The sequence below is a fragment of the Rhinichthys klamathensis genome, unplaced genomic scaffold, assembly GCF_029890125.1.
Source record: "Rhinichthys klamathensis goyatoka isolate OS25496 unplaced genomic scaffold, OSU_Roscu_1.1 h1tg000497l_1, whole genome shotgun sequence".
Classification (NCBI taxonomy): Eukaryota; Metazoa; Chordata; class Actinopteri; order Cypriniformes; family Leuciscidae; genus Rhinichthys; species Rhinichthys klamathensis.
Window position 1 is genome coordinate 748,320 of NW_026606980.1, and position 19,956 is coordinate 768,275.

General features: G+C 38.0%; 1 protein-coding gene across 1 annotated transcript in view; it reads left to right on the forward strand.

The window, feature by feature from the left end:
* Positions 1 to 19,956, forward strand: part of hibch (3-hydroxyisobutyryl-CoA hydrolase) — a 30,842-nt gene that overhangs the window by 1,720 nt on the left and 9,166 nt on the right. Inside the window, exons 7-9 of the mRNA XM_056237756.1 lie at positions 7,634 to 7,712; positions 15,935 to 16,080; positions 19,297 to 19,383. Coding sequence (XP_056093731.1) covers positions 7,634 to 7,712; positions 15,935 to 16,080; positions 19,297 to 19,383 — 312 coding nt within the window. The remainder of the gene's footprint in view (positions 1 to 7,633; positions 7,713 to 15,934; positions 16,081 to 19,296; positions 19,384 to 19,956) is intronic.

Below are 19,956 nucleotides of genomic sequence, written 5' to 3' on the forward strand. Positions count from 1 at the left end.
ACAATACACATAGGCTAGCTGTGCCAATCTTTTCACAGTGTCACTGTGAATTTGTGCAAAACAGTTGGACTCACATTGCCATTGGTTCCTTGCAAAGTTTAGAGCCGCTTACTACTCCTACTATTTCTGCCATTGAAAGATATGGCAAATGTATAGTATCTTAGTATGTTAGTAGTATGTAGTAGTAGAGTAGTATGTTAGTATGCAGTTCCCAATTCAGCATTAGTGTTCTGATTTGTAAACAAATGCATGAAAAATATTAATTATCACAAGGACGCATTATTTTATGAGTTATTATATGACTATTATATGTGTTTTTAGTGCAATTTTCAATATCTTGCAGTCATGTTTGACTATATGAGCTGCAGGAAAGCTGTGATGCACTACGAGTCATAAACCCCTCTTTTAATCCTCTTAATTTCTATCCTGCACCGTGTATTTTATCCAGTAGGTTTCAGCATTGAGCTGCTTTTGCAAACAATCTTTGGGTTTCTTTTGAATCCTGTCTTTTGATTGGTAGGCTAGCCTTTTGATTTAGTCTTGGATTGAGTTTAATATCATTGTGTCCATGTTGCACATAAAACATGTAGGCTTAAATGTCATTCATTTAAGCAGTTAGCAATTAGAAATACATCACAAACAATTATGGATCAATGCACAAAAATTCATACAGAAATTTCGACTGAATTAGAAATTATTCTGCTTACAGGTATTAAAAAAAAATCAAGAGGTGCCTAGAATTTATTCTAATGAATCATCTGCTGTATATAGCGCTTAAAGGTGCTGTGTGTAATTTTTTGACTGTACTAAAGCATAAAAAATTCCATAATATGTATTGCAGATATTTAGGAATCATGCTAAGGTCACACACTTGTTTCTCTGAAAAACAATGCTACAGTCAGTTGTGCTGCGTTCACGCTGTCCTAATTACTGTGGTCATGTGATTCAAGTAGGAGCTCTCAGAAAATGTTCCCCACTTTGAAGTTCTATGAGGACATGAACGCTTTTTACATAATTATGGAAATTATGATGTGGCGTGAACACACCTTTATTCTACTTTGAAATGTGCGTTCTGTGTCGGAATGTCTGTTTTTGTTTTTGTTTTTGTTTTTGTGTGTCTGATTCCGCCCACTTCCAATTTACTTAATAGTATTTCAACATCCCGGTTTGGCAGGAAATACAGCGTATTGCAGCCATGGAAGCCAGAAAATGAACTAGGTCAGAGATCGCAGATTCTACCCAACCTAAAAAGCCTCGGCATCCATCTAAAAAGCTCTATGTCCTGAGGCATATTAAAACGATAAATCAACTTATATAGTATAAGGCTTGTCACCTTCCATTGTGAAATTGCGCTCGTTCCTGTTGTGTGTCTTCAATCCTGTCGAGTATAAGGAGGAGGGGGTGGGGGAAACAACTATTTCCAAGGCTGTGTCCAAAATCACCCCTTATACCTTTAAATAGGACACTATTTGATGGGACAGCCATTTGTAGTGGTGTCCAAAACCATAGTGGACGTTATCGAGTGCAATTTTTCAATCACATAATGCACCGCTATAACGCGTGTACAACTGATGTACGCTCAACAGCTAGAGACTACCCATAATGCACTGTGAGGGTCATTACGAATGAATTTCCGTGTCTCGCCAGAAATTGGCGTTCGCTGCTGAATCATCCATCCATCCATTTTTCAAACCGCTTCTCCAATGTGGGTACAGCGTAATATCATACAGGTATAAATTCCTTTTTTATTGATTATTAAATATTTTAAGTATTAAAGGAACACTCCGACTTTTTGGGACTTTAGCCTATTCACCTTATCCCCCAGAGTTAGATAAGTCCATACATACCTTTTTCATCTCCGTGCGTGCTATAAGTCTGTTTGACGCACCCACCGCTAGCCTAGCTTAGCACAAAGACTGGATGTAAATGGTTGCAGCTAGCATACTAATCCAAATAAGTGACAAAATAACGCAAACATTTTCCTATTTACATGTTGTGATTTGTATAGTCACAGAGTGTACAAAAAACAAAGTCATATGAGACACAGACATATTTTAACCGTATAAATACTGGGAACTATATTCTCTGAAGGCGAAGCACTGCTACTTGGGCGGAGTGATAACCGCAGCACCTGAGACGCGCTCTCTGCTCCTCACCACGGCTCGTCTCAGGTGCTGCGGTTATCACTCCGCCCAAGTAGCAGTGCTTCGCCTTCAGAGAATATAGTTCCCAGTATTTATACGGTTAAAATATGTCTGTGTCTCATATGACTTTGTTTTTTGTACACTCTGTGACTATACAAATCACAACATGTAAATAGGAAAATGTTTGCGTTATTTTGTCACTTATTTGGATTAGTATGCTAGCTGCAACCATTTACATCCAGTCTTTGTGCTAAGCTAGGCTTGCGGTGGGTGCGTCAAACAGACTTATAGCACGCACGGAGATGAAAAAGGTATGTATGGACTTATCTAACTCTGGGGGATAAGGTGAATAGGCTAAAGTCCCAAAAAGTCGGAGTGTTCCTTTAAGGTTTATACATGCTAGTTTCCATGACAATATAAGTCTTTTCATTGCTAATGGAGCTCAGTTTGCTAAGTTTCAAATGAGCAAGTACAAAAATACCAGCATAACAGAGCAGTTGAAATTTTACTGTCGTCACAGTTGCATGGGGTTCTGGCAGTAGGAAAGCAATGTCACAGGGTGAATCTGTCACCACCTGGTGTTTGATTGTTCAGGGATTCTGTTCAAGGTCGAGGTACGGTGGGTCGACCTCGGTGCTGTACATATTTTGGTCGTTTGATGCAGAGCTGTGTGTTGTGTGTCAGCTGAGGACTCTGTACTGTTATTTGGGAATAGAATGACCATGCAAGCTCACTGAGTCCATGATGACCTCTAATGTCTCTAAGGTTTAAAAATGGATTTTTCCATTTACTCAGATATTTGAGAAAAATAAATGGGCAGTAGATGCAGAATTACAAATAATGTCATAATAGTGCATAATAGTTTTTTTTCCATTCCATTTTTTTTTATTCCTCTCCATCATTAAAGTACGGAAGCCCTGAACAAACCACAAAGGGATAGTTCAGGGATAGTTTAAGTTAAAGGGGTGGTTGATTATGATTTCTCTTTTCTAACTTTAGTTAGTGTGTAATGTTGCTGTTTGAGCATAAACAACATCTGCAAAGTTACAACGCTCAAAGTTCAAAGCAAAGGGAGATATTTGCTTTTAAAGAAATCGTTTTTTAAGGACTACAACAAACGGCTGGTAGGAACTACACAAGCTTCCTTCCGGGTTAGTGACATCACTAACCCTAAAATTTACATAAACCCCGCCCCCGGGAACACCCAGTCCATGTTGAGAAGAGGAAGAGTTGTTGTAGTCAAGCACATTTGTGAGTCAGCTCAAACTGTAGCATCTGTCTTTTCACATGCAATAGAAAGTTACTTTGTGTGCATCTCACAACAGTTCCTATACAAGCGATTTATAGATTATCTTGACTGAATATGCTATTGAAGATAGTTAACTCCACATCAGCAACATAAATTCATCAACTAACCATTCAGAGATGTCCTGTTGCATTCTACATGTTGTCACTTCTTCTTAGTCTCTCCATCTTTGTCTGACTCCGGTTTAAACATAAAAGGCAGAACAGTTTCTGACATTTTAGCGTGTGTCTGCGTGAGGTAATCGGAGCAGCTAACACACACACTCTTGAAGCTCCGCCTACTGTGTCGGGAGGTGCAGCTCATTTGCATTTAAAGGGCCAGACACAAAACGGTGCGTTTTTGCTAACCCTCAAAAAGTGACAACTTTAACATGCTATATAAAAATATCTGTGGGGTATTTTGAGCTAAAACTTCACATACACACTCTGGGGACATCAGAGATTTATTTTACATCTTGTGAAAAGGGCATTATACCACCCCTTTAACAGGAACCTTTTTCCCCACCACTGGCGTTTTTAGATTCAGTGGTTTGCCAAGTACCTGATAAAGCTGTTTGCCTTTTTTTGGGATATCTGTGATGAAACGTTCCAGAGCTCTTTCATGTTAGAAAAATACCAGATTAAAGATGGTCTTTAAACATTTTTGGCAACATTTTTGTGCCATATTTGTTTAATAAATAGGGGGTAATGCTGTTTTTGATAGGTACTGTTTTTCATCCTGGAGTTGATTTTTATATTTAGATGCTGCCTACATTGTCTGCAAGTTTTCTGTCAGATTTCAGCCAAACATTTTGGAGAATGGATGAGAGTTTCCACCGCTTCTAGGTAATTGATTTGATGCCTCCAGCTACACGTGTTTCCCGTTTGACTCAGAATACTTACAAATTTGCCAAACGATTCAGAGAGCTTATTCCTACTGCTTCTTCTGCTCTGACTCTGCGATAGTTTGAGATGGTTGTTCTCACTTAATCGTAATCAACCTAATGAGTTTTCATGTAGGGGACACATGTGCTGCTCTGAGTCGGATCACAACATGCTTCTCAAATCCCTCATTATTATTGTCTTTTAATGAGCAGCCCATTGAGAATGCAGTCCCCAGGTGGTTTCGTAATAACTGATTTTATGATGTGTATTTTGTTAAACTAGATGAGTCCATGTCAGTCATGTGCTGTAATGATGAGGCACATCAGCTTAATGCATTGAAGTGATGAAGACGATGCTGTCTCATTTGTAGATCTTCTTTATGACAGAATCAGGTCGAGGTTTGCAGTGACACTTTTGGCTAGGTTATTTTGTATAACGGCTAGTTTAAAATGTTTGTGTCTTGACATTCCAAAATATTTTTTCTTTATAAGCCGTTTCTAACTTTTTGATGATGATTCATCACCAGTGCTAATTTGAGGCAAATACTTTAGATATACAAAGCTGGTGAACTCATTACTATGAATAGGAGAAAGTGCAACACGCAATATGGTGGAATAAGTCTCGCCTTCTATATTAAAGAGCTAATCGCTGATTTGTAAAGTCTTTGTGTCACTGCACCTGCACATGAGCATTGGCGGATCTAGCCTGAAAATAAGCTTTTTAACTAGTGCTGTCAAATTGATTAATTCCATCTAACATAAAACATTGTGTGTGTGTGTATATATATATATATATATATACACACAAACTTTTATGTTAGATGCGATTAATCACAATTAATCGATTAGACAGCACTATGTTTAACACTGTTTGACTTTGAACATAAGACAACAATATTTTATTGGTGATGAACTTAATCGTAAGCTCGGTGAACAGCTCTGGGGAATTTGATGTTTCCCCATACAAAGAGATACTGGCAAGAGGTAGTTGCATGAGTGAAATAGCTGTCTGAGAGGTATTTCAATTATAGCCCCTGAGTGAAATGACTTGCCTTAAAAGGACTTTGTCAGTGGCCAACTAGTATGTTTTTTTTTTTTCTGTGGTGATGCCGATATTTAAAGCAAAGTGCTTAATGGTTGATAAGATGCTAATATGCATCGGTTGCACGATGCACTATCGTTAAAAAGTTTGTGGTCGGTATAAAAAATAAAAATAAAAATTATTACTTCAGAAGGCTGTCTAGTGATTGTGAATTGATAGACTGAGAGAAAGACAGTCCAAAATCGACCTCATTGATGCGACAGCCAGTGGCAGAGATCCTCAAAAAACCCTGTCTCTGTACAGCCGTGATTAATTCGATCTTCAACCAGATGGAACTGGATTAAATATTGTTTCCTATCCCAATCTGACTTTTGACATGTGATGCCGCCTGAATCATAATCATACACTGTTCGTTCGTTGGCCAGAGGAGAACTGCCCTAGCCTGGTTAAAACCAGACCATTCTCAGTTGTTACTGAGTTATGGTCTGGCAAAGCGTCATAGACAAATCATTTCCAGAGGGGCGTCACCAACGGACGTCGCGGATAGACCTAAAACCAATCAGAGCGATGAAGGAGATGACGTATGCAGAGCGGGGGGAGAAACATCATTTTGTTTTTAACAAAAAGGAAACGTTCAAATCGCTCAAAACCGACGCGATAGCTGATTCGAACGAGTGATGTTCGACGGCGGCATCCATCTTTGTAATGTAGGCTACAAAATCTGCTTCAAAATCCCAGCGCTGTCGTCATCGTGTAAAGCCCGCCCCAACGTTTCTGATTGGTGCCGCGATTTCGGCGGATTGGAAATGAGCTTGAATGAGCTCTTTGCCAGACTAACTTTCAGAGCAAATCTAAATTTGCCGGAAGTTGTCTGGGTTTTCCCAGGCTAGAACTGCCCCCTAGCCCCCCACAATTTCCTATAGTTCTGCTGCTCAGCCGAAACAAACTTTGTTGCATTATTTTCCTGCTATCACTGTAAAGCTGCTTTGAAACAATCTGTATTGTAAAAAGCGCTATATAAAAAAAGGTGACTTGACTTGACAAAGATATTCGGCCTGTATCGGTAATCTATAATTATTAACATAACCGATTTAAAGACCTGGTAATCATTTAGCTGTGTCTATAATGCAAGACCGTCAGCCGTGTGCTAGGGTTGCTGTGTTGTACCATTTGTTTCTAATCCTACGTGGTGCAGGAACAATCTGGAGTTTCAGAGCACATAGAGAGATGGTGTGCCATACATCAGTGGACTGTTTGTTATTCCATTCCTGCGTCTGCTGCTTAGGCGATACAGTCATGATGCAGGGTCTCAAACACTACTAAGTCACAGAACATGTTGTTGGTGCTTCACTATAGCAACAGTGCTTAGGGAGAGGCTTAAGTTCTGACACTGAGCATATGGTGCACATCGTTCCAAATTGACTTTGTCCACTTTTTTTCCACTGCTAATGTTTTACAGGACAAGTTCAGGAGTAGTTGCTCATTTCTGTTGTTGAAAACATGTTTTTTTGGACATCTTCACAGATCCTTTCTGTGTCAAAAGAAGTGTCAATCCTTTCTGTGTCATAAGTGACAAAAGAAATGCTGTTCAAATATTTAAATGCTATTCTTTTGAACTTTATATTTATCAAAGATAAAAAAATCAGCTTTGGTGAGCATAAGAGACTTCTTTCAAAAACGTTTTACAAATGTTTGAACAGTAGTGAAAGTCACACTTAAAATGAGGATGATTGTATTAGACAACACAATACCAAAGCAAGTGGCATCTGCATGGTTTAAAGATTGGTTTAGTGGAATTCGGTCGCACCAAATTTGATAACCAGAAAGACAGTATTTTGTCTTCATCTTTAAAAGTATTTTCTTTTTTCATTTACAACCTTGCTCTGAAGCTCTGTGATTTGTGCTTGTACTAATTCTTTAAAACAAAATGCGTTTTATACTTTATCTAATGCAATTAATGTCACCATGAACTGAGCTGTCCACAATTGGCCACAAACTTTTGAACGGAAGTCTTTGTTTTTTCCGTTCTGTTCTTTTCTGTTTTTCACACAAAGGTATTGGATATTTTTTAGAAGTCTTGTGCTTGCGCACAAGTCATATGGACCACGCATACAGATTTGCTACGACATGAGGATGAGTAATACATTTTCATTTTTGAGTGAACTATTCCTGTATTGTCTTACAGTAGATGGGTGTGAGACATAAACCCTCATCTTTCCATCTGGTCTGTGAACATGGTACACAATTATTGATCTGTACTGTTTTCTCTGTCTCGGCAGGGCGTGGGTCTTTCGGTTCATGGACGGTTTCGTGTGGCCACTGAGAAGACACTGTTTGCCATGCCAGAGACGGGCATCGGTAAGAGACAGCCAGTGTTCCTCTCTCTCCCTGTGGGCTGTAACTGGGTTATAATCTGAGTTTTCATTAATAATGTAAAATGGCTTTGGTTTCACAGGAATCAATATTACTTCATCCCAAAAAATGGATTTAAAAAGTGAATGTGAAGCAGCATTTGCCAAAAAAAAACTGTCAAATTGTACGCACTTAAAGGCAGGGTAGGCGATTTGTTCCAGAAACATTTTTTGTTATGCTGGTTACAAGTCTCTTCACATCCTGATAGCAATCACTAAGTTAAGTGGTCTTAATGTATTTATATGTGTATATATATATATATATATATATATATATCGTCTGTGGAAGGCGCAGGACCATAAAATGTTCGTCCAATCATGACCTAGGATGTCCTACCTGCCTGTCAATGTATTTCAATACCTCCGCACACACTGCTCACGCAGACATCACACGTCATCAACGCGTTTCATGATATACAGTTAGACAGACGTCAGTCACCGAGCACCGCACCCGAAACAGCAGCCATCTTTTACAGTTCCTCCTGGACCAAAACAACGAGCTTATGCTGCGTTCACACCGTAACTACTGTAAAGGAGATGGAAACCCGTGATGTTATACTCGAATTTATGCGTTTCAATGACAACACTATCAACTCCGAAATGAATCCACAGCGGTCAGGTGGTACAGGTCACTGCTCTTTAAGTCATGTTCATTATTATTGTAATGTTATGTGCAGTGCAGTGCATGAAAAGGAATCTACATCAAATCCCACGAACGTAAGGATGGCCTTGATAAACTCCAGATCGATCGTAAATAAAACTTTTATTTTAAATGACCTGTTCTCTGTGCAGAGACTGGACTTCCTATTTCTTACTGAGACCTGGCTCTGTCCAGGAGATCTGAGTCCTTTTTACGAACTTCTGCCAAACAAATGTCGCTATTTTAACTCCCCACGGACAACTGGCCGGGGTGGTGGACTAGTGTCTATATATAAAGAACATTTTACCTGTCGCACAGTGACGAGTAACAGTTACAGCAGTTTTGAACTTCAGACGTTTTGCTTTGAACTTGCTGATCCACTTCTGGTTGCTGTTATCTACCGACCACCAAAATATAACACAAACTTTATAACAGATTTTGCGGAATTCCTTGGTGATCTGACCCCAAAATATGATAAGTTTCTTATCGTGGGTGATTTTAATGTGCATGTATGCTGCATGAATGATTGCTTGGCTAAGGAATTCACGCATCTACTAAATGCTTTTGATTTTATTATGGGGATCGATGTTTCCACACACAAAGGTGGCCATACCCTTGACTTAGTGCTCCAGCATGGAGTTTCTATCATTGATTTGGAAATCTGTGAAAACGGGTTCTCTGATCATAAGACTGTTATGTTCACTGTACCCTGCCATGCGAAGATATCTACAACCCTATCTTGTGAGGCTCCATATCGTTACATTAATAATCATACAAAATCATCTTTCCTAACCATCTTTGACGAAGTGATGCCATCGCTCGATGAATTTGCTTGCGAGATCAGCGCGGAAGTACTTCTTTCCAGATTTAATTCCACCTGCTCTGATGTCTTGAATGCCGTGGCACCTTTAAGATCACCGCGACAAAAAATCCATTATGAACCTTGGATTGATGATTCCATTCGTTGCCTCAGACGCTGTTGCAGAAGAGCGGAACGAAATTGGAAAAGGACAGGCTTCAGGTGTCATTTGAGATTTTAAAGGATGCTCTGCGCAGCTACCAGAAGGAAGTAAAGAAAGCCAAATGTCGATATCTATCAAACATTATTAACAAGAACTGCTCCAGACCAAAGACACTTTTTAATATTATAAATGTTACTTTAAATCCATCGACTGTACTCACTCCGGGGGTTGCATCCCCGTCATGTGATGAGTTTTTATTTTTCTTTGAAAACAAAATAAGAGATCTTAGACAGAGTATAACTTGCACGTCCTCTACAATCTCTCTTAATTTTAATAACCATCTCTTAAATGAAACTGATGCTGTGTCATTTAGTGAGTTTAACTCAGTTACTGAGGCGGAATTGTTAGAAATAGCTAAGCAGGTCAAGCCTTCTGGCTCACCACTGGATAGTCTTCCTCCTTTTTTATTCAAACAACTCATTGCAGATATGGCTCCATATTTACTGATTATAATAAATCGCAGTCTAGAATCCGGGATTATGCCTGACTGCTTAAAGCATGCAGTGATCCGTCCAATGATTAAAAAATCTAACCTGGATTCATCTGTTCTGACAAATTTTAGGCCAATTTCTAATTTGCCATTTGTTTCAAAATTTCTTGAAAAAATTATTCTATTACAGTTACAGAGTTATTTAGCTGAGAACTCATTATTTGAAATATTTCAGTCTGGCTTTCGAAAATGTCACTCCACAGAGACTGCATTGGTCAGAGTTCTTAATGATATTTTAATTACTTGCGACTCTGGTGATTTTACAGTACTTGTTCTTCTCGATTTAACAGCAGCGTTTGATACTATTGATCATACCATCCTAATTGACCGTTTAAGGCATTATGTTGGTATAGGAGGTACAGCTTTGAAATGGTTAATATCATTTTTAACAAATAGGAGTTTTTCAGTTAAGATGGGCGAACGTTATTCGAGTACAGCACACCTACACTATGGAGTTCCGCAGGGCTCTATTTTAGCTCCATTATTATTTTCTTTATATATGCTTCCTCTTGGGTCCATTTTTAAAAAACACGGGCTGTCATTTCACTGCTACGCAGACGACACACAGGTTTATTTGCCCGTGAAACGAGATTTTTTAAGCCTAACGTCTCTTACAGCATGCCTAGAGGAGGTAAAGGCATGGCTTTCTTTAAATTTTTTGATTTTTAACGAAAAAAAAACCCGAAATCATTATGTTCAGCCCATCTGAGCAATCAAAACCTGTTAACTTAAATCTGGGTGAGATGTCCGTGTATTTAAAACCCTGGGTGAAAGATTTGGGTTTTGTTTTAGACGACAATCTAAAATTTGATCGTCAAATAAACTCTGTGGTAAAATCGTGTTTCTATCAGCTACGTCTGCTCGTTAAGGCAAAACCGTTTCTCTCATTCAAAGACCTTGAAAAATTAATTCATGTATTTATTTCGACGAGATTGGACTATTGTAATTCATTATATTTGGGAATTTGTCAGCAAACACTATCTCGTTTACAATTTGTCCAAAATGCTACGGCCCGTTTTCTGTGCAAAAAAAAAAAGAGAGAGCATATTACACCAATTCTAAGATCATTGCACTGGTTACCGGTGTGTTACAGAGTAAAATTTAAAGTATTACTTTTAGTTTATAAATCTTTGAATGGATTAGCACCAACGTATCTAGTGGAATTATTAATAGAACAAAAGCCTGCAAGGTCTCTGCGCTCTTCAAATCTGGCCTTACTGTCTACCCCAAAATCGCGGCTAAAGCGCAGAGGAGATCGAGCGTTTTGCATCGCTGCACCTAAACTTTGGAATGCTCTCCCAATTAGCTTAAGACAGGCTCCATCTCTTACTATTTTTAAATCCAAACTTAAAACATATTTATTTTCAAAAGCTTTTGATTAAAAACTGTGTATTTATATGTGCCTACATGTTTCTTAAATATAAAGTTCCTTATTGATTTGTGATTCTATGTGGAAAGCACATTGGTCAACAGCTGTTGTTTTTAATAGTGCTATACAAATAAATTGTCATTGTCATTGTCATGTGTTTCGAGACATGAGGTAGTTTAACGCCGTCTCTCATGACGCTTTTGTTTGCTCCCTGCTGTACGCATTTTGAAAGAGGCGTGGTTTTTGAGACACTATGAAGGGAGGGTGGGATCTCATGCTTTCAAAGCTAACTTGCTATCGCTAACCGCCCTGAAAACTGCCTACCCTACCTTTAAATATAACTTGCATTTTGACTGTTGAATCATGTCCAAACCAGGGGTGACATGATGCGATAAAAGGTATTTTTCCCATGTTCGAGTTTTTGTCCTAACCAGTCACAACAGGGGATTCTATTATGGAAGCGGTTTCTATTTCTGTGAACATGCCAACTATAACAATGATAGTCTCACGTAATGATTATGTGCTTCATTTAATCTTAAAAGTGTCTAATATTACCGTACTGAAAGCGAGAGTGGATAATTCAACTCTGAGCTTGAAAATAAATTAGAGGAAACAAGAACGTTTGAACTGTGAAATCAATGTGAACAAACAAGTGTTTTCAGTGACAAAGACTGTTTCATTCAATCAGTGTTTTTAATAATGTTAAAATGGTGTAATATTTATTAATAAGAAAATGTACCTATCCATTCAATTGCGAGCACAGTGTGCCTGTCGAGAGAGCTCTGCCCACACGCTCTTCTGATTGGCTGTGTGATATTTTATCGATTTTGTCACGTCTCATAGCGCTGTGTCGCATCTGATGTGGACAGATAAATTGCTTGTCACTGGCATCGCGTCTGATTAACTAGATAAACTATATAAATCTTTCAAATCATGGCTAGTCAAATTACAAGCAGACCAACGTGAGCTGAAGATGTTACATCTGCCTCTGAAACGACACAGCACTCACCTTTGTAACTATAAAAAACCCTTTTGGCCCAAAGACTTCTCAAAGCAATCTTTCAAAGCAAATTGTTCATGTCAGTATTATGTGGAAAGTGCATTGAGAGATGGTGTGGATGCTGTCTGATGCTCTTGCTCTCTGAATGAGCAGCATGCTGAAACGCTCCACAGACAGCGGGAATCTCCGTTTCGCTCATGGAAGGAATTCTGGCGATGCGGGCGGCGTCCCATCAATCTGCTGCTGATATGTAAGTGAGTGGGTCTTGTTCCAGTCGTTGGAGCCAGCAGATGATTCTTGCGCTGCAGTATACAGATTTCATTCCCTAACCTCTCATCTGGTCTAGGTTTGGTGGAACTCAAATGTGGACGGCTCAGTTCATGGTGACATTAAATGCATTAGATAACAAAGTATAAAAGCCAGTTTGTTTTAAATAACAAGTAGAAAGCACAAATTGCCACGTTTGGCGTCGGTAAGATTTTTTATGTTTCTAAAATAAGTCTCTTATGTTCACCAAGACTGCATTTATTTCATTGTTTATTTGCATGTAAAATGCAAAGATTTGCTATTTAATTTACAGGACTTACATTTATTCCTGTGATGGCAAAGCTGAATTTCAGCAGCCATCCTGTCTTGATCCTTCAGAAATCATTCTAATGTGCGAACTGTAATCAATGTTGAAAACAGTTGTGCTCCTGAATATTTTTTGTGGAAACCGTGATACTTTTTTTCCCCACGATATTTTGATGAATCGAAAGTTCAAAAGAACAGCATTTATTTGAAATAGAAATATTTAGCAACATTTAAAATGTCTTTCCTGTCACTTTTGATCAATTTAATGTATCTTTGCTTAATAAAAGTATTGAACTCTTTATAGAAACTGAACTTGCCCTAAGTACATCTTAAATTATGTCATCACCTACCCTAACAATACAGGCTTAGAAGGACACGAGAGTGAGAAAATGAAGACAAAATGTACATTTTTTGGGTCCAAAGTGAATGTTTCCACATCCATCTTTTATAACCATTCCCTCATAATATATGTGTGCTGCTGTCTCACTTTTATTGCATGCTTTAGATTTTTCATGCTTCTTTTCATTCCATGTTCTTATCACACCCTGTGAATGGTATGTTGGGAGCCTTGATGCGTTATAAATCAGATTGTCTGTGATGAATACCCTGCCCTTGTCCATATCACATGCTCCTACACATGTAGGCAGAAGTCTGCCTTGGCTATTGTAAATCATTCTAGACTCTTAATGAGAGCGCTTTACAGCATTTCCTCTCGAGCTACACGGCGTCCTTCACTCTTGCGAGCCTTGGGTAAAGACTCCCTGCAGAACTGTTAGAGTGGCAGGAAGTAGGGCTAATCACGGTCTGTGACACATCTGTTAAGCGTCTGTGCAATTGTGTGTGTGTGTGTGTGTGTGTATTTGATTGAGTGAATGCTCGGAGTCTGTGTGCTATCACCCGCTAATTCCATTAAGAGCCCGTGTTTCCCAACCCCAGATGAATGAATAATCCTCTTTGGGTTAGCACTTGTCTTAATGGTTTATTTTGCGGTAAGGCGGCCAGCTTCATCTGTCATGTAGCCGGTACTTCCTTATAGCTCTTCCTTCTTGACATGAGGTGGTTAAACAAGTAATACATCATCATGTGTGCCTGGGATTAATGTGGATGTTTCCTTTGCACCTCTGGTTTGAAGAATGCTGTCGAATCCTGATCAGTTTGAAGTGTGACCCAGTTATACTGGTGTATCCCCCATGCGAACAAGGTGATTGGCCTTGCTGACATGCATCTCCCCCTTCTTGGCTCTAGTAGTCCCATCCATTCATGCACAGGGACAGCATTTGGATAATCTCCAATTATCCTGAATGAGGTACAAGGACCCACACTGTATTTACAGACTTTTTTTTTCATGCCGATTAAATTTTTTTTTTTTTTTTTTTTTTTTTAAAAAAAATGCACTCATTTATTTTTTTGTATTTAGTTTAACACTTACATTAATTGTACTTAAAAAAAAAAAAATTAGAATGATGCGTTTTGTTTATTTTAGATCAGAATAAAGCTAGAATACGTTTTTTTATATATTCTATTTTATTTCAGGTAAAGTTTATATTGTTTCGAGTAACAAAAAGTTTTTTTTATGGTTTTAGTTTTAGTTAAAGATAATAACCCTGACTTGCTTCCTCGGTTGAGGCAGTCTTTCTATGTAGGGTCACTCAAACAAACAGTATTTTGATAGTTCTATAGTATATATGCTTTTCGGGAAAGTTTCACAAATTAGTACTTTAAAAAAATATGTTTAGAATGAGTCAATTTACTATTTTCAAAAAGTACCTAAACTACAAGCCATTAATTGCACATATACACGCATACAGTACATACATATTTATCTATAAGATGATGAGACCTCCAGTCATAGCAAAAAGTTTTAGTGGAAATCTGAATAAATGTTTTAAGCAGATTTGCCATAAGTTGCACAAACACATAGTTCCGCCCCGACTCGCTCCATTGGTTGAGCCACTGCTACTATGTGGGGTTGCTTATACAAACAACATTTTATCTGGTTTAAAGAATTTTTTTTTTCGTGCTTTCTTGTCATGTTGTGCTTTAAATGCTCCAGGCGAAGTGGGATTCCAGAAGGAAAGCACCAAGAACAGCATGTTAGCAGTAGCCTTGAGCCGTTTGTGCTGAGCTGTGAAATTCACCCATGGTGGCACCTTCTCTGTCAATGTGCCAGCCATCTGTGCGTCGAAAATGCAAACCCCCCAGCCAACCCTGCAACCTGAACCCCTCCTCTTCACCCCCTTCCGCTTATGGATTAAGGGGCTATTTGGGTCTTAAAACTATGCCAGCCATAAGACAAAGCGACTGGGTGCACGGCAAACGTAATCTGCATTTATGATATTACATTTGCCTCCTGGAATCAGGTCAGGGGACTTAATCCTGTCGCGCCTTATTCAGAATTCTACCTCATGCTGAGTGTTTATGAGGGAAGTGATGTCATTTTCTCAGCCTTTGCTATTTAAAAAAGCACATCAGGTTAATAAGATTGTAGCGCAGCACTATGCCATTTTATAATCACATCCTGCAGACTGAACACTGGATGGTCATGGCATAATTAGCAACTATTTATATGCTAGGGTTTCTCTTCGGGTTTATACGTCTAACATAACTCTAATAAAGGGTAGATAAAGATAGGCTGTCAATTTAATTCTTAATTTAGTATTAAATATTTTCCAGGTATTTTTTTAATCACATCTTTTGGCTTTAGTGTAATGACAATATAAAATCCTATTATTTAATGTTGTCTTTATACTTTACTATTTTTCTTACACACTATAAATGGGTCTTTTGTACATGGATTGTCCCTTGTATTGTCCCTTGGCATTATCATATTTGTTGGGTCATTGGCATCTAAAATGTGTACTACATCCCCTGTTTAATGTGACTCTTAGTGACTCTTTGTTTATTCAAGTATTTACAGTTCTGATATTACTTATGAAATCTCTTGAGCAATTGTAATAATTCCCTTACACAAATTTCCCTTATTCCTGTGGCCTGAAATTGATCTTTTTTCTTATGTAAAGTCTTGTGTAGCAGATTTTTACTTTAGCTCATGCTCTAAATGTTTTGTTTCTATAGGTCTGTTCCCTGATGTTGGTGGTGGCTACTTCCTGCCTAGACTTCGAGGCAAGCTGGGCCTTTTTCTCGCCCTGACAGGGTTTCGCCTCAAAGGAAGAGATGTTCAAAGAGTCGGGGTTGCTACTCACTTTGTGCAGTCCGAGAAGGTAATGTATATAGAGGGTATGCGCATGACGTCACCGTCGGCCGGAGTGAATGCGGTCACGCCCACAAGTGGCAAAAAGACTGAGCGGCAGCATTTGTTTTCAGCGTGAACGCCGTGAAAATCACACAAAACACATCTAAAACGGGAAAGAGCTTTGCGATTGACTGTACAACTAGATTTGACCAGAAATCTGAGGTACTGTATATTTTTACAGACTGCAAAAAGCTACAGAACAGACTATATTCTGCATAATTGGATGTTTTTAAATAAACACTGACAAAAAACTATACAAGTTTTAGGGCTGGACGATATGATGATATACAGTATAACATTAATGTAAGTGATCACTCGGATTTAGACCTATCTATATTGTATTTATATAAAACAATTACAGGCAAATTGTCTTCATTTATTTCCCTGGCGTCGAAATCAGGCACATATAAATGTCAGGAAACACGATTCCTGGCTGCATGTCAATATCCATGGATCACTGGATCTTTGATAAGTTGTAAGGAACACTATATCGAGTCCAACTTTTAGTTTAAACTGATAATAGTTTGTTTTACTCGCGTTAACGCAGTTTCCCCTATTAACTCCAGTCACGCAGCAGCTCTTCTGCCACTCAGTCCCGCTGAGGGGGGCGTGTTCCGGCGGGGAAGTGACGTTAATGCATTCCCTCTATACTCTAGTAATTGACTGATACATATTGGCTACTTCATTTGACAATATTTGGCATAAATATATCATGTGTCAATTTGTCAAAGTCTACTGATGACCTTGTGAAAAGATATAGCAAATTTTTCTGTTGTCAAAGTTTTTTGTGAATTGAGTAAATATTGTAATGTAAAATATTACTGTTCATTTCAGCAATGCTGTGCATGTCTGATTTGCTTTCATTAATGTAAAATATTATTTTATATATTTTTATATATATAATATGAATAATATATATAAACGTGTAGTTTATAATTTAGTATATAAATGTATTTATTATATAGTATAAAACATTTGAATTATATTTTATTATATATTTATTATATAGTATAAAACATGCCGTTTATATATTAGCATATATATTATAATTTGTTAAATTATAGGTTATTTATTAATATAAAACTATATAAAATATTTTACGTGTGTGTGTGTGTGTGTATGTGTGTGTGTACATGCGCGATTGCGATTTTAAAGACAGCGATTGAATCCTTAATCTGATTATTGGAAATAATCACATTATTGGTGCACATGTACTGTAAACGCAGTCATTGACAAAACCATGCAGCATTTTCACATCCAGCTCCTGGTTTGGACACAGTAGTAAGAAGAAGAAACTATTGTAATTTGAAGGACAGTTTTGAGAGGATGTAACTCAAATTCAAGGTAACGGTGAACCAGCTGTGCTGGTGCCGGCCTCCTGAGCTTTTGGGCTGCAGTTCTTGCATTTGAAGGTACTGAAAGGAGAGGAGTTAGTCAGCATTTCTCAGGCTTGCCAGCGAACTTTCAGCAGCAGGGGGCGACTGAGCACTGACACTACGCCCAGTTCATGTGCCAGAGGTGAAAATGAGTACCAGGGCTTGGCACTGCTAGAGAGAGAGGGGCATACAAGCCTACACACACACTCACATCCTCTGGCCAAGGACAGATGACCAGCAGGATCTGACATACACGCTACTCACAGAAGTGACTTGTGATAAAAATAACCACAAAAGGGCTCATGAGGACAGTGCGTTTGTTTGTACAGCAGAACTAGTGTTGAGCTGATTCACTTTCATTTATGAGCAAATGCATACTGCATAAAAAAATATAATAATAATACATTGAGTCCGGCTATATTATTATTCAACCATGAGCAGTACAGAGTTAGGGAATTTAAAAACTTTTTTTTTTTCAGACCTAGAAAGCTTATGGAAATTTAAAACATTAAGAAATCATGGAAAAACATGGAATTTCTATAGTGAATATTGTCTAGTCCTCTAAAATCAGCTAGAAACTGCTCTTTCTGAGAATAATCTCTGTAAGATTATTTATTTAATAAAAATGGCTTCTAATGGCTGGTGCAATGTATGAGGTTGATATATGCATTATACAAGTCATGACTGCAAAAATGCTATGAACTTGTATTTTACACAATATTTTTTTTTTTAAAACACTGAAAAGGTGTTCAAAAGAAAAAATATCCATTGATACTTATTGATACGATACCATATCAGACAATAGTATCACTCTGAGATGTCTCTCTCTTGCTCTCTGTGTGTGCGTTTCTCGCAAGATGCGTCCCAATTTGCATAGTTATCCAAAAAGAAAAAGTGCACTTTAAATTCCTGGATGATGCACTTATTTAACCAAAAGAAAAGTGTGGAATGCTGGACACTTCATGATCTAAATTGTCACAGATTGCCTTGCTAAGTGGAAAGGAAGGGTTATCTGACTCTGATGGAGGATGACAAAAAAAAACCTTTAAACTTCATACACTACATGGTCATAGTGTATAGTACGTCATTGGGACACTACGCCAGTTAGTTACAGATTAGCTCTGTTCCAATGAACCTCATAAATGATCTATTTGAAACAACTCATGACAAAAATAGCGCTCCTGAAGTGCACTAGAGACTCCATTCACAATTGATTCCAGTAGAGATTAGTGTTGGTATGTGGATAAGCTAACAAATGATGCTCTAATAAGCATACAAATACATATGGGGCACAAATATTGAGTTATAGTCCATTTTTAATTAGACAGAATTTAGTCTATTGGTTAAGTGGTTCATAAACCAATACAACACAATTCACTTTTTTAATTGATACTCTCCGTTGAATGAAATACAGGTCAGCATTTCTCTCGACTTTTTCGCCATATTGAAAGGGATTTTTCACTTTGCTCAGCAAAATTCTGTGAACAAAATCATTCCATTAGAAATCCTCGTGAACGGGCGTTCACAAAAAAGTTGATTTCGAATTTGGCCAGAAGGTGGTATCCTCATGTTGAGAGCTCACTTGTGCTGTCCTGCAGGCAGCAAACTATGTTTTGGATCAGAGCTGTTGTTTTATGTTGTTTCACTGTGCCCCTTCAGTTTCCATCAGGAAACACCTTGTAAAAATAAATCCTGTTGTAAACAAAACATTCCCTTCTCTGCTCCTCAGTATCTGATTTAGACCCACTTTTTTTTCTACCTGTAAGGTTGAGAATTTTCCTTTTTTTTCTCTCTCTCTCTCTTATCAGATTTCATCTCTTGAGAAAGATCTTGTTGACTTGAAGTCTCCATCGGTCAGCGACGTGGCTCAACTTCTAGATACTTATCAAGAACAGGTATGTGGCAGAGACAGATGTGACTTTATAAAACTGTCTGTGCAGACTTTTATAGCCTCGGTGCTTGCAGTTACTCTACACAGTGGTGGGCTTGTATAATCTGTTACCATAGCCACAGTATACAACACTCATGGATCTGCTTTCAGTGCATCTTTATATGGTTCAAATTAAATGCCATGTGGCGACACAAGTGTGGAAGATTATTACCAAAAAATGAACAGCCCTGTGTAGTTCCAAACCGGTATCACTTTCGACCTCGAGTGAAACTCGAAAGAAGTTATTTTTAAAAATGTTGAATGTTTTAAACAACATTGAACTCCACTGACTTGCACAGTGTGTACAATTAAAAAAAAAAAACAGCGAGTCGTTTTTTCAAAACATCATCTTTTATGTTCCACAGAAGAAAGTCATGCAATTATATTAATTATTATTACAATAATACAACTTATATGTTACAATATACAACTATAATATAATGTAATATAATATAATTAATATAATATAAAACAATATAATATATACAATTTGTTTTCTAGGCCTGGGCCTGTTGCAATTATTGATTAATCGTCTGAT